The sequence below is a fragment of the Mustela lutreola genome, chromosome 14, assembly GCF_030435805.1.
Source record: "Mustela lutreola isolate mMusLut2 chromosome 14, mMusLut2.pri, whole genome shotgun sequence".
Classification (NCBI taxonomy): Eukaryota; Metazoa; Chordata; class Mammalia; order Carnivora; family Mustelidae; genus Mustela; species Mustela lutreola.
The window spans coordinates 17,152,225-17,163,587 of NC_081303.1; the positions used below are offsets into that span (position 1 = coordinate 17,152,225).

At 57.2% G+C, this 11,363-nt stretch overlaps 1 protein-coding gene across 6 annotated transcripts in view; it reads left to right on the forward strand.

Moving 5' to 3' along the window:
- KIAA1614 (KIAA1614 ortholog) overlaps positions 1-4,897 on the forward strand; it is a 48,233-nt gene extending 43,336 nt beyond the window's left edge. For 3 of the 6 annotated variants that reach the window (XM_059146826.1, XM_059146827.1, XM_059146824.1), the window contains exon 10: positions 3,707-4,897. In XM_059146826.1, coding sequence (XP_059002809.1) covers positions 3,707-3,900 — 194 coding nt within the window. In that variant the 3' untranslated portion in view covers positions 3,901-4,897. The other 3 variants (XM_059146828.1, XM_059146829.1, XM_059146825.1) reach the window with 3 other exon arrangements.
- The last annotated feature ends 6,466 nt before the right edge of the window (positions 4,898-11,363 follow it).

Genomic DNA, 11,363 nt, shown 5'->3' on the forward strand with positions numbered 1-11,363 from the left:
GAGTGTGTCGGGGCATGTGGAGCGTGCCTGCCTGGCTGGGCATCTGAGCCCCTCCCGCAGCGCTGGCCCCAGAGGGCAACGTGCTCAGGGATCCTGCCCTGGCCACGCTCTGCTGAGTGATCGCCTAGGTCAAAGTCATGTCACCGGGAAAAAAAAAAATCTGCCTGCTGCCAGGTTTGCACACTGCAGCGAGTTCTTACCTCTGTTCCATCCTTCATTGTTTCAACAAGTTTGCACTGAGCTCCGACCAGGTGTTCTAGATACAGGGTAGGGCAGGAGCGGTTTTTTTGAGGACGGTTTGTCCTCAAAAGCCCACGTTCCAGGGAGGGAGGCAGCTGTACCTACAAAAAAGTATACACGTTTACATATTCTCCAAATGAGGTGCCAGTTAGCAGAGAGTTCGAAGACACAAATCCAGGCAAAGCGGGGTAAGGGCTGGCGAGCGGGTGGGGCAGCCCGTCCCAGCGGAGGATGCTGGAGCAGACCCGGGGGAGGGAGGAGCGGGTTGTGTGCCCGCAGAGCTGATCTGCACGGAGCAGCAAGGGGGAGAGAGGCTGAGCCTGGGAGGGCGTTGCCCGCCCTCCCCCGCCCCCCCCCACCCCCACCGCACTGAGCTGGAAGGTGATGGGACTTGGAGCCCCACCAACGTGCTCTGATTTGTGCCTGGAACCGTTTCGCTGCCCCACGGCCGGACCTTGAACAGATGCTAGTGAGCCAAAGGTGGACCAGAGAGACCCTTTGTAAAGATCCTGTGGTGGAAAGACTTGACGGTGGGGGTTGGGGCTGGGGAGGCGGTGGGGATGTGGGAAGGGCTGGACTTGAAGGCGGTGTGACTCAGTTTGCTGATGGATCTTACCTGAGCATGGGAGGAAGAGGATGAGCCCCCCCCACGCTGGACCTCAGGGCGGGTACGGCGTCTGTCCTCACAGGCAGATGGCATTTGTGAAGCTGGGCTGGTCTTCCCAAAGCGCCAGCAGGCTGGTAGGCACTCCGCCTCCCCTTTCCTCAGTGAGGGGCGGCAGGCCTTCCAGAGGGGCAGAGAGGTAGGTGACATGGCACGGTTTGTACTCCAGAGCCTCTGCTTTGCTGTGTGGCCCACGCAGGTTACTTACCTTCTCTGAGCCTCAGTTCTCTCGTCTCTAAGCTGAAGATATGCTCAGACCTGCCTGGAAGAGTCAGGAGCTTCCCGTGAGGGCCCTGGGACAGTGCCTGGCACTTCTCTTCCCTTCCCTCTTCACGAAGAGCATTTGTATTTGGGAAGCAGAACTCTGCCAGGGACTTCCATGATCTGCCCCGTCTGTCCGTGTGAGGTCACACACACCCGGGCAGGATGCTCTGCCCTTTAGCGTCCCCCGGAGTCCTGCTGGGCCGCATTGCAGGCGGTCACAGAGTTGATGTCTGCTGGGCAAGGGTCTCTGGTGACCAGGGCTCCTTGGGCTCTGCCCTGGCCCACCCCCTAGGGCACCCCTCACCTGGGTTGGTACGAGCTCTTCCCTGCCCTCCCAGGTGGTGCCCTGCTCCTGCTGCTGCTGTTGGCCTTTGGACATCTCTCAGAGACCCCCAGGCACGCGGGACGTGACTGGTGCTGGTGCCTGCAGGCCACAGACTGTCCTCTGACAGCCAGGGGTCGCTTCTGCTGGGCCTCAGGGGGGCCGTGAGCTGGGGCCGGTCTGCATTCCTCGCCAGAACATCAAGGTGCTGGGGTTAACTTGCTGGCTGTCACACCGGAGAGCCCGTGAGAACAGCAGGCTTGGCCTGCTTCTGAGTGCCACACAGAGATCAGACGTGCCTAACACAGGCCATTTCCAGCAAACAATAAATACCTACGACAGCCATTCTCCGTCCTATTTTTGTCATGACGTTCTGTGCTGAAGCCTCCCCCGGGGTCTCCCCAGAATGACTGGCACGACATGTCCAGCCCTGGCTACGTGCTTTTGGAGTTTCTCATGGCTCCCCACATGCACCTCCTGCTTACAGCGGCCATTTCTGTAGGCCCACCCCTCCCCCTCCTGACCGGCCCTCTCTCTGTGCCCAACATGCAGACGGGGCAAGTAAGCAGTTAGAGCCTCCGGAAGGAAGGGGACAGAGAGAGGCCGGGGGTTGAGAGAAAGGCCTTGAGCCCCTGAGATGGTCGGGATCCCTCATCAGGAGGGAGGCAGCCTAGCGGCCAAGGCTCTGCTTGGCTGAGAAGCCCCCGCGCTGGGAGAGTTCCACAAGTCAGACCCAGGACAGGCTGTGTCAGAGGCTGCTTTGGCTGGACTCTGAGCGACTGACCTTCAGGCGCCTTGAGGGAGAGTTCAGTGCTTCCAGACCCCCATTTCAGAGGGTGGCTCTGCAAGGCTTGCTGGAAGCTGGGCCGAACAAAGCTCGTGTGGGGCCAGTGGCGGAGGTGGGGGAGAGTAGAGGCAGGACATCCCACTACGGTTCAAGTGTTTTAAATGCCCTCAGGCCGGAGACGGAGCCACTAGAGGAGAGGCCCCTGCAGGCCCTTTCTAAGGAAGCGGATTCTAGGATGCAGAAGTAGAGTGGAGTGTGCGGCCTGGGCTGGGGAGCTGCGAGGTCATCTCAGGCAGCGCTGAGTGACCCCCCTGAATTCTGCACATCGTCCACAGCCTGGCCTTGTGCTCTCAGATCACCCGTGTTCACTCAGTGTGTGAGGGGGTGCGGGCTGGTGCCCAGCTTTCCCCGGAAGACTCTTCGCTCTCTTAACTGAAGGGGAGTCTGGAAGGTTTTCAGAGGAAGTTGAGGTGAGAGGGGTCCCTCAGCAGGACTGGCCTGCACTGTGCACCCAGGAGAGTCCCGGGGAGCTCAGGCTCACCAGCCTCAAGGCCCCACAGAGTCTGCTCCTCTGGCGTGGGCTCCCCGAGTCGGACCTAGGGAAAGGGGAAGAAGTGGGTTCTGCCTAGACTCACTCTGCACCCAAGAGACCCGGGGACGGTCACACAGGCCAGGCAGGGCCTTCCGAGGGGCAGTGTGTGGGGGACAAGATGTGTGTGAATAAGGGACAAATGAGCCAGCATGGTTTTTTTTAAATAGGGTGTGGAATTTCTATGTTTCCTGGGCTTTTGCCCGGATGCTTCCAAATCCCAGAGAGGAATCACTCTGAGGAAAACTGAGGCCAAGGCTGGTCCTAACAGGAATACGAAGCAAACCAGGTTTGGGTTGACCTCAGCCACGTTCCTCACTCCAGTGATACCTTCCCACGGCCCCACCTACCTGGAGGCAGCAACTGGATGGTATTTGTGAATCCCAACCAGTGGCGGGCGTGAAGTTGGTCTTTTTCTTAACTTTTAAACATCAGTTTCCTTCCTAGTCTACAATCAAAGCTCACCTCAGGAAAATGTAAGATTACCTCATTCACACTGGGGTATACACAAATAACAGCTTAGAGCATTATTAGCTGAAAGTGTTCTTTCATTAAAGCCTTATTTGTGCAGCTTTTTAAAAGAGAAAAAAGAAATGTTACCCTCAGGTATCATTTCACACTGTATCTATGTAGAAAGCCAGTTGTGGTTGTGAGGTAGACTAATGAGGTGTGTACCTGTCTGTGTGTGTGTGCGCACGCGCGTGTACACGCATGGAGCAGTGCGCTGTATGAGCACCTGCACCCCCCCACCGCCGCCTGGGACAACGCCCACCTGGTCAGGGTCCCACAGAGCTGCCTCTTTGGATTTCATGTGCTCAGTTGTTCTGTTTTCCTTTGCAGGGTTCTACGTGCAGGAGATGGCTGATGCGAGCATGGCCAAGCTGTACTCGGGGCTGCTGGGGGTAGGGGATGAGATCCTCGAGGTGAATGGGGCCAAGGTTGCAGGGCTGGGCTTGGCTCACATTAAGGAGCTCCTGGCCCACGCAGAGAGCTTGTCAGTCCGTGTGCTGAGGCAGAGACCTTTCCCTCGGTGACCCAGGGCTGCTCTTGGGCTGTCACCCCCTCGGCTGCCCTGACCTGCCCCGGGAAGGATGGCTGGAAATGCACTGCATGAAGCTGCTTCAGGGACAGGAAACAGGTCATGGTGGTGTGTAGCCCCTGGGCTGTGGTGGGGCCGCTGGGGTGGAGCACCTTCAGGGGAGGGCGGGATGGTGCGTTCTGTTTAAGGATGTTAATTGATGCTGAACTGGGGACAGAAAACATGGCTCTCCTTCCGAACCGGTAGTGGTGTCAGTGTCCTTCTGTACCTTTGTTGGCAGGAAGAGGAGAGAGACTCAGGGGTACTTGTCTCCTCACCCCCAAATCTCATCCCACTCCCGAGCAGGGACTCCCCCAGCCTCTACACTCCAGAACCAAAGAAAGTGCTTGGCCCTATTGGCCGTGAACCTGCCTTTAAAATCTCAAGTTCTCCATGTCCCATTTGACACTTTGCTCTTTTTCCAGAAATGGGTGAAGTGTCCTAATGTAATAGCCTTATAGCCATTGGCCATATATTCTAAACCCAAAATTGGAACATGTGGTCTGGCATGAGAGCTTATCTGGTAGCCAGAATATTAAGAATCTCTGGGAAATTTCTGTGATATATAAAGTTAAGGGGGAAGAAATGAACCAGAGATTAAGGTCAAGGAAGGGCAGCTGTGGCCAGTAGGTCTGGCCAGCCAGCCGCTCCCCCACAGCCCCCTGCCCTCTGCCTCTGCCCAGGGCGGGCGCTGGCGAGCAGGGCCTGCCTGTTCTCTGGTGGAGTGTGGACACCAGCTGCAGCTGGTGCCAGGCTGTCCCCAGCCACATGCGCTCTGCCCAGATTCCCTGGTGGCCTCTGTGGGTGGGCCGGCAGGGAATGCAATGACAGGGTTCCGGCAGGGGGATGGGCTCTCCACCTGGATGCTTCCCAGCTCTCAGCCCAAAGGGTTGGGACTCTCTGGGAGTAGATGACTGTGTGTCAGTCTTAAATTATTAAAAAGCAAAGCTGAAGCTTCTCTTGCTCCGAGTCTCTCAGTTCTGGCCTGGATGCTCACTTGACCTTGAATGGCCTAGAATAGGGGTCTGGGGTGGGGGAAGAGGGAGGGAGAAGGTGGGCACAGCAGTGAGCTGTGTTGGGCTTGCCAGAGGGGAAGGCCGGCATTGTCCCCTGGGGTTGGGGTGACAGTCAAGGTAGATGCAGAAGCTTCCAGAGACAGCCCTTCGGCTGGGAGAGGAGCCTTGGGCAAGGTACATTTCTGAGCAGAAGACGAAATGGAGCTAGGGGCTTTGGGTAGGTGATACTAGGGGGTGGGGGGCAGGGATTGCAGAGGGCAGCTTCAGGGCTGTTGGTAAAACACACAGCCTTTGCTAAAATGAGTGTCATAGTGGCTCTCAGTGGGCAAGGTCACTGAAAGGCACTTGTGGCCTGAGGGAAAGGTGATGAGGGAGGAGGCGGACAAGCCTGTATAGTGTGCTGTGAGAGATCTCGCTGCAGGCCTAACCTGCAAGAGCCAGTTAAAACCCCTCTTTACTGCCCCCTGGAGGCTAGGGGTTGAGGCGTGCTCCCAGGGCCCCTCCACACTATAGAATGGGGAGACTGAGCCACCTGGGGGGAGGGGGCGAGGCAGGTGTGTGGGAAGAATGGGGAGGCTCCAGCAGGGGAGCAGGGGAGCCAGCAGACAGGGGCACGGTGTGAAGAGGGTGCTGGGACAGCTCAGAGAGCAACCTGGCCCCCAAAACTTGGAAATGGCCCCATGTCATGGGGAAACACTGGCAGCTCCTGTACCCCAATTTCTGGCCTGGAGGTCATGAAGTTTCAGGTTGAATTAAAGCTTCTAGGGACAAAGGCACTTCTCTTTTTTCTGCACGGTGATCGCAGACAGCATGCCCTTCTGGCTCCAACTGGGAAGAAAGGGAAGAAGGGAGCTCCAGCTGGGTCGAGGCCCTGGAAGGTCTCTAAGGAATCCTGAGCCGCTGCTTCTCTATTACTTCCTGGGGACAGGGCCAGGCTCTCAACACATCCTGCTCAGTTCTTAAAAACCAGACCTGCCAGATATGCTCTGTGTCCTCGCCCTTTACACAGATGGAGATCCTCGCACAATGACGGGACATTCCGACCTGGGATCTCTGACGCAGGCCCACTCCTCCCGCTGCTACCCCTCCCACACACACCCCTACTCTGGGAAAGCCTTGAAGAGAGGAGTAGACACTCTGGACCGTGTGGGAAGTAGATGTGCACTTCTTGACTAAAGTAGTGCCAGGGGCCCTGAACTGTGTGGGTGGGAGGGCACTTGGATTCCTCCGGACCCCTGTCTGACGGTCCCCATCTGCTCTGCCTGGGGAGCTGCTCGCCAGGTCAGCCTCTGTCACCCACACAAGCATCAGAATGTTCCTTCTTGGAACCAAGTGCATTAACTAGGCGCCAGGCCCTAGGACAGCAGTTGTTCAGGATGATGAGAAAACAGCCTCCAGTGGCCGCCGTCTAGGGTAGATGCAAGCGCTAGGCCTGGTGTGGGCGGCTGAGCAGGTGAGGCTGGTCCCTGACGCAGCCTGGGGTGTTCAGTCACCGTGGGGAAGAGAGGCTTACCCAGGAAGGGCACCTATGCAGTGTTTTATAACAGGAGTAGGAACTTACAGGGAGGATGAGGGAAAGGGCACAAAACAGACAGCACGTGCAAAGGAGTGGTCTTTTCCTGTGTCTGACTTATGTTCCTGCTGCCGGCAGGTGACTGGTAATCTGTGTCCGGAGCTCGCTCCCCAGGAGGCAGCAGACGCTGGGACTATGCAGAACAGAAAGAGGCCCCAACTTCGGCCTCACACATGACAACATCCTTAGGGTGACGTGGGGGTGGGGAGCAAGGGGAGAAGCCGAAGCCGCGGGGTGCGCTGGCCTGGGAGGAAAGCGCCGTCCTGGGCCGGCCGCTCCCGCTGTGGCCTGTCACAGCGTTTCCTCTGGGCGCCTGTCCCGGTGGCCAAGGGGCCCGCGGGGGACGAGTGCACATCTCGCAGGGCACGGCCTGCGCCAGGAGCCCTGGGAGCGAGGACAGAACCTGGTCGCTGGCGAGCGACCAGGAGGCCACTGTGCGTGGGCAACCGCTCCGCTTCCTCCCCGCCAGGTTTCTCTGCTCGCAGGTGCGTGTGACCTCCAAGCCCTGCGGGTCCCGACAGTTCGCAGGCGGTCGGGCGCTCGGTCCGGGAGCCCTCCCTGCCACCCGGCCGCCCGGGAGGTGTCGTCCTTGCCCGCCTCCCGGCCTCTCTCGCGCGGCCGCTCTTCCGCCGTGGTCTCTGGTCCCCGTGCTGTCCCTCCTGGCCTCGGCGGGGGTCCGGGCGGGAGACGGGGCTCCGTGCACAGTGCCCCGCCTGGCGCAGGCTCGCTTAGAGCCGCATGGTGACTGCAGCTGGAAGTTTGCCAGAGGCTGGGGGCGTCTGTGTGTCTGTGTGTGTGTGTGTGTGTGTGTGTGTGTGTGTGTGTGTGTGTGTTGGGGGGGGTTACCCGCCCCCTGCCATCAACACACACAGGACACCTTATTGGGCACCGGAGGCCAGGTAGAGGCTGGTTCCCCCTTCGCCCTCGAGGGACGCAGGGCTGGAGGGGGTGGGGGAGGAGGGCGGAGGGCCGGGAGGACCCACCTGACCGCGCTTGGCTGGAGCTGGCCAGCGGAATGGGATGGGAAACCAGGTAACTCAGGTCCCGCAAGCTTGGCAGGGTCGCTGGAAGGGAGGGAGTAGGAATGGTGACTGGTGTGTGCAGTGTCCCCAGTCTCAGGCTGGACAGAGAAACTGCAGGCAAGGCTCCATTTTGGGAAGTCAAGGTTAATTCAAGGGCCTGCAGTCTCTACACCATCTCCCAGCCTGCTCTGTCTGCTCGACAAATACTCCAGAGCTCTGTTGGGGACTTCAGGATTCAATTCTGAATCCTTCCAGCGTCTCTTCGAGGGAGGGAATACTTCTCTCTGGGTTACAAACTAGGGGCCTGAGATCCAGGTTAAATTACTTACCCAAGCTCACACGGCAAACTAATGGATGTTGGATTTGAACCCAGGCCTCTGCGACTCCCATCCGTCATGCATCCTCCCTCCTGGGACCCTGTGGGGCTCACGTTATCCGGAGGCCCTGCAGCACCCCTCCTGGCCCTCACAGACGGCCCTGGCACCTGGCTGGGCCCACCCCATTGCTGACCTTCACCAGGGCCGGGCTGAGGGGTTCGCTTCCGCTTTTCTTCAGGGAACTGGCATTGGCGCACCCACCTTTCCGCAGGGGAACAGATCGCTTTTCAGAACAGTGTTTCTGGATGCAGGTGTAACCCACTCATGGGTCACAAAATTGGTCGAGACCAACATTTAAAAGAACATCAGTGCTTTGCACAAACAAGTGTAGGTTTTGTTTGGGAACTGCCTCTGCCAGGGATGGGGGTGTCTTGAGTTGTAATTTAAAGGGTCCTTAAGACCCTGCTCCAGAGGACTCCAGAAACATGCCCTCAGGGCTAAGCCTGGGGAGGCTGCCTCTGCTCTCTGATACTCCAACCTCTTTGGGGGGCAGGCTGCCTCAAGAGGCTGCAGAAACTTTCCTGGACTGAGTGTGCCTGGCCCCCAGGGGAAGAGGCATCCTTGATCCTACATTCTCGTCGCCAAGAGGCCCGTGTCCCAGAAGCACAGTATGATGATGTGACTGGACTTCCTGCTCCTCCAGACTGGCCTTGGTGCGGTGGGATTCGTCCCTAGGTATGTATCGGCAGGAGCTCAGGCTGTTGGTGCCCTGATCTGGCCACACCTGGACCCGCACACTCACCCACTTCAGGCTGCATATTCAAGTGCCCTTGTCCACGATGGACTCCTTGGCAGCCTTCAGAAAGGTCAGAGGTGCCTATTCTGGGAGGTGCTCCAGGACACCTGTGTGCTGACTTGGGACCCCTTTCCTTAGCTCCCATATAATCAGGTACAAGCGCTCTTTATTGTGGCTCTTCTCAAATAGAATTTCTTGCTTATTTTCCACCAAACTCACCTGGCAACAACTGGACTTCCCTGGTCCGTCTCCTTAACCCACTTCCCACCCCAAGTCCCCAGGCTAGTTCTGGAGCTATTCAGAAGGCCCTGCTGTCACCTGATCCTCTTCCTCCCCTCCCTCCTCCCTCCCCAGCATCCTCTCTGAAGTTTCCCTCCTTCCTATAGAGCCAGAGCACCTGCTTAGAAATGGCAATAGCCTTCCTTGGCAAGGAGCTCTGCCCAGCTTTCTCAGGCTGTGGGCTTGGCCAGGTCGGAGTCCAGGGCCCCGAGGAAGGGGCTGCCGGCATTGGCTCTGAGTCTCTACCCATGGTGCCAAGCTTCAACAGCTGCCCTGCCAGGCCTGGAGGACATCCGGGGCTCTCCTGTGGCTGCCCGGCTGCCCGCTGGGCCTGCCTTTGTCTTGTCCTTCTGCAGTCTGGGCTCAGGCCCCGACTCACAGTGTGGGGCTGACGTTAGGGGTCTGGCCAGGTGCCAGGTGCTGGGGAGAGGCCTGCCCTGCCCTTGGGATGCCCATGTCCCCGGGGTGGAGACAGCCACAGCTGCAAAGAGACAAACCAGCGTGCCAAGGGCTACAATGGAAGCCCCAGGCAGGGGCCCCGCTCCACCTGGTAAGCAGAGAGGCTTCCCAGAAGAGCCCGCCGTGGGCTCACCGGCCTCCGTCTGAGCTGTGGTGTTACCTCAGGAGCAAGGAATGCTGGCAGCCACGGGCGCTCACAGCGGCGTTCAGATGCCACAACGCTGCTTCTCCCCCCCGGGCGCCTCCGATCACGTCTCCAGGCTTTTCTGAGTTCATTAACGAGTTTGGCTCACTTACTTTTTGCACATTTCCAGCCAGATAAGAGCTCTGAAACATTTTATCAGCAAGGCTAACCTGCTTGAGGTCCTTGACGAGTAGACTTTGTGGACTGCAGGGCGGGCGCATAGGGTCAGAGACATGGTCAAATCCAGGGTACCCGGTGTCCAGGTTTCAGCTCCGGTAATTCTAGTTCAGAGCGTTAACCTAGCATGGACTCATACTACAGCTTTTCGGAGTCCTTGTCCTCGCCTCCACGTTACCTCCTCAGGTTAGAAAGACGCCTTCCCGAGATGCTTGCCTCCCCTCAGATCTGCCTGGTGCCTTTTTTGTCTGAATGGTGGTTGACCTCATAAGGGTCCGGTCAGACCTGGGTTCTCATCCTGCCATTTCCTCATGGAACCCTGCGGCAAATTCTTAATTGTTTCATACCTTTTTTCAGGTATAAAATGGGCCTTGACAGGTTTTCCTTCACGGGGTTGTGGGAATTAAGTGAAGACATAAATTTCACTCCTCACCGCATCCCAGATGCCTTGGCTAAAGACCTGCCAGCCCACCAGATTCTCATCAAATGTTGGTTAGAATTTCAGCTGCTATTTCAATATAAAATTTGAGAAACTTTTTTCTAGGAGTTGATGATCCCTTCCCAGAGGATGACCAATCCTTGTGTGGACCTCTGTGAAAGCAGACAGGATGCGTCTGATGGTGTGGTGGGGAAAGGGAAAGCCATCACAGAGGTCAGAAAGGTTGGATCTGGATTTCTCCCGTCCAAGCTTCTGGAACGCATCCCCTGCTGGAAGACAGATTTGTGGGGATATCTGCACCAAACGGAGGGGTCAATAATACTCTGTCATCAGTGTCACTTGGGGAGGTGTTTCCAGACGAGGGAAACCTCAGACATGCCACGGATCAAGGTTTATGGATCTGAACTATGTTCTCTTGGATGGTGCAACGTGATGGCAGCATGGCCTTCCCGTCCTAGGAGTTTAATTTGTGCCTCATGTCTTTGTATTTTCAGAATTTTATGTAAGATCTGTAGCCAGTGGGGACTTTTTGAAAGACAGCAAATCACTCTTTCGCTGCACAGCAGAGCCAACAGTGCAGTCAAGGTGCTGGTCGGTCCAGAGCCCTCAGCCTTGTGGAGCGGTGGGTTGCTTTTCACCTTGTCCACACCAGTCCACATTTCGTCAGGCTGGGGTGGGGAGGAGTTGCTTTCATCAGGGGCACACATAACCATGTCTTCCTCCTAGATCCCATCCTCCTCAACTATTAGCTAGAACTCTCAAAATAAGCCCTCGTCTCCCTAACAAGGCTTGTTATAGGTTGGTTTGCGTCAACCCTCCTCACTCTTACCTTTGGGGTAAGTCAAAAGACTCATGAAGCGCTGATGTCCCAATTTCTGTGCTCAGTGCTGGGGGCACGGTAAGCGGCTCTGCCTCTCATCAGCTGTGTGACCTTGAGAAATAATACTTGTGCTCCAGTTTCTGCACCTGAGATGGTTATTAGATGAGGAAACCTCACTATTTCATGCAGCCGTTTTAAGTCTCTGCAGACAGAGAATACCTAGAACAGTGCCAGGCGCACAGAAGGTGTTCGGCTAATAGGAGTGAGGATGATGATGACAGATGGAATGATGAAGGTCTGTGTCCTTAAGGCACTCATGTAGCCTTGTGACCTTGTC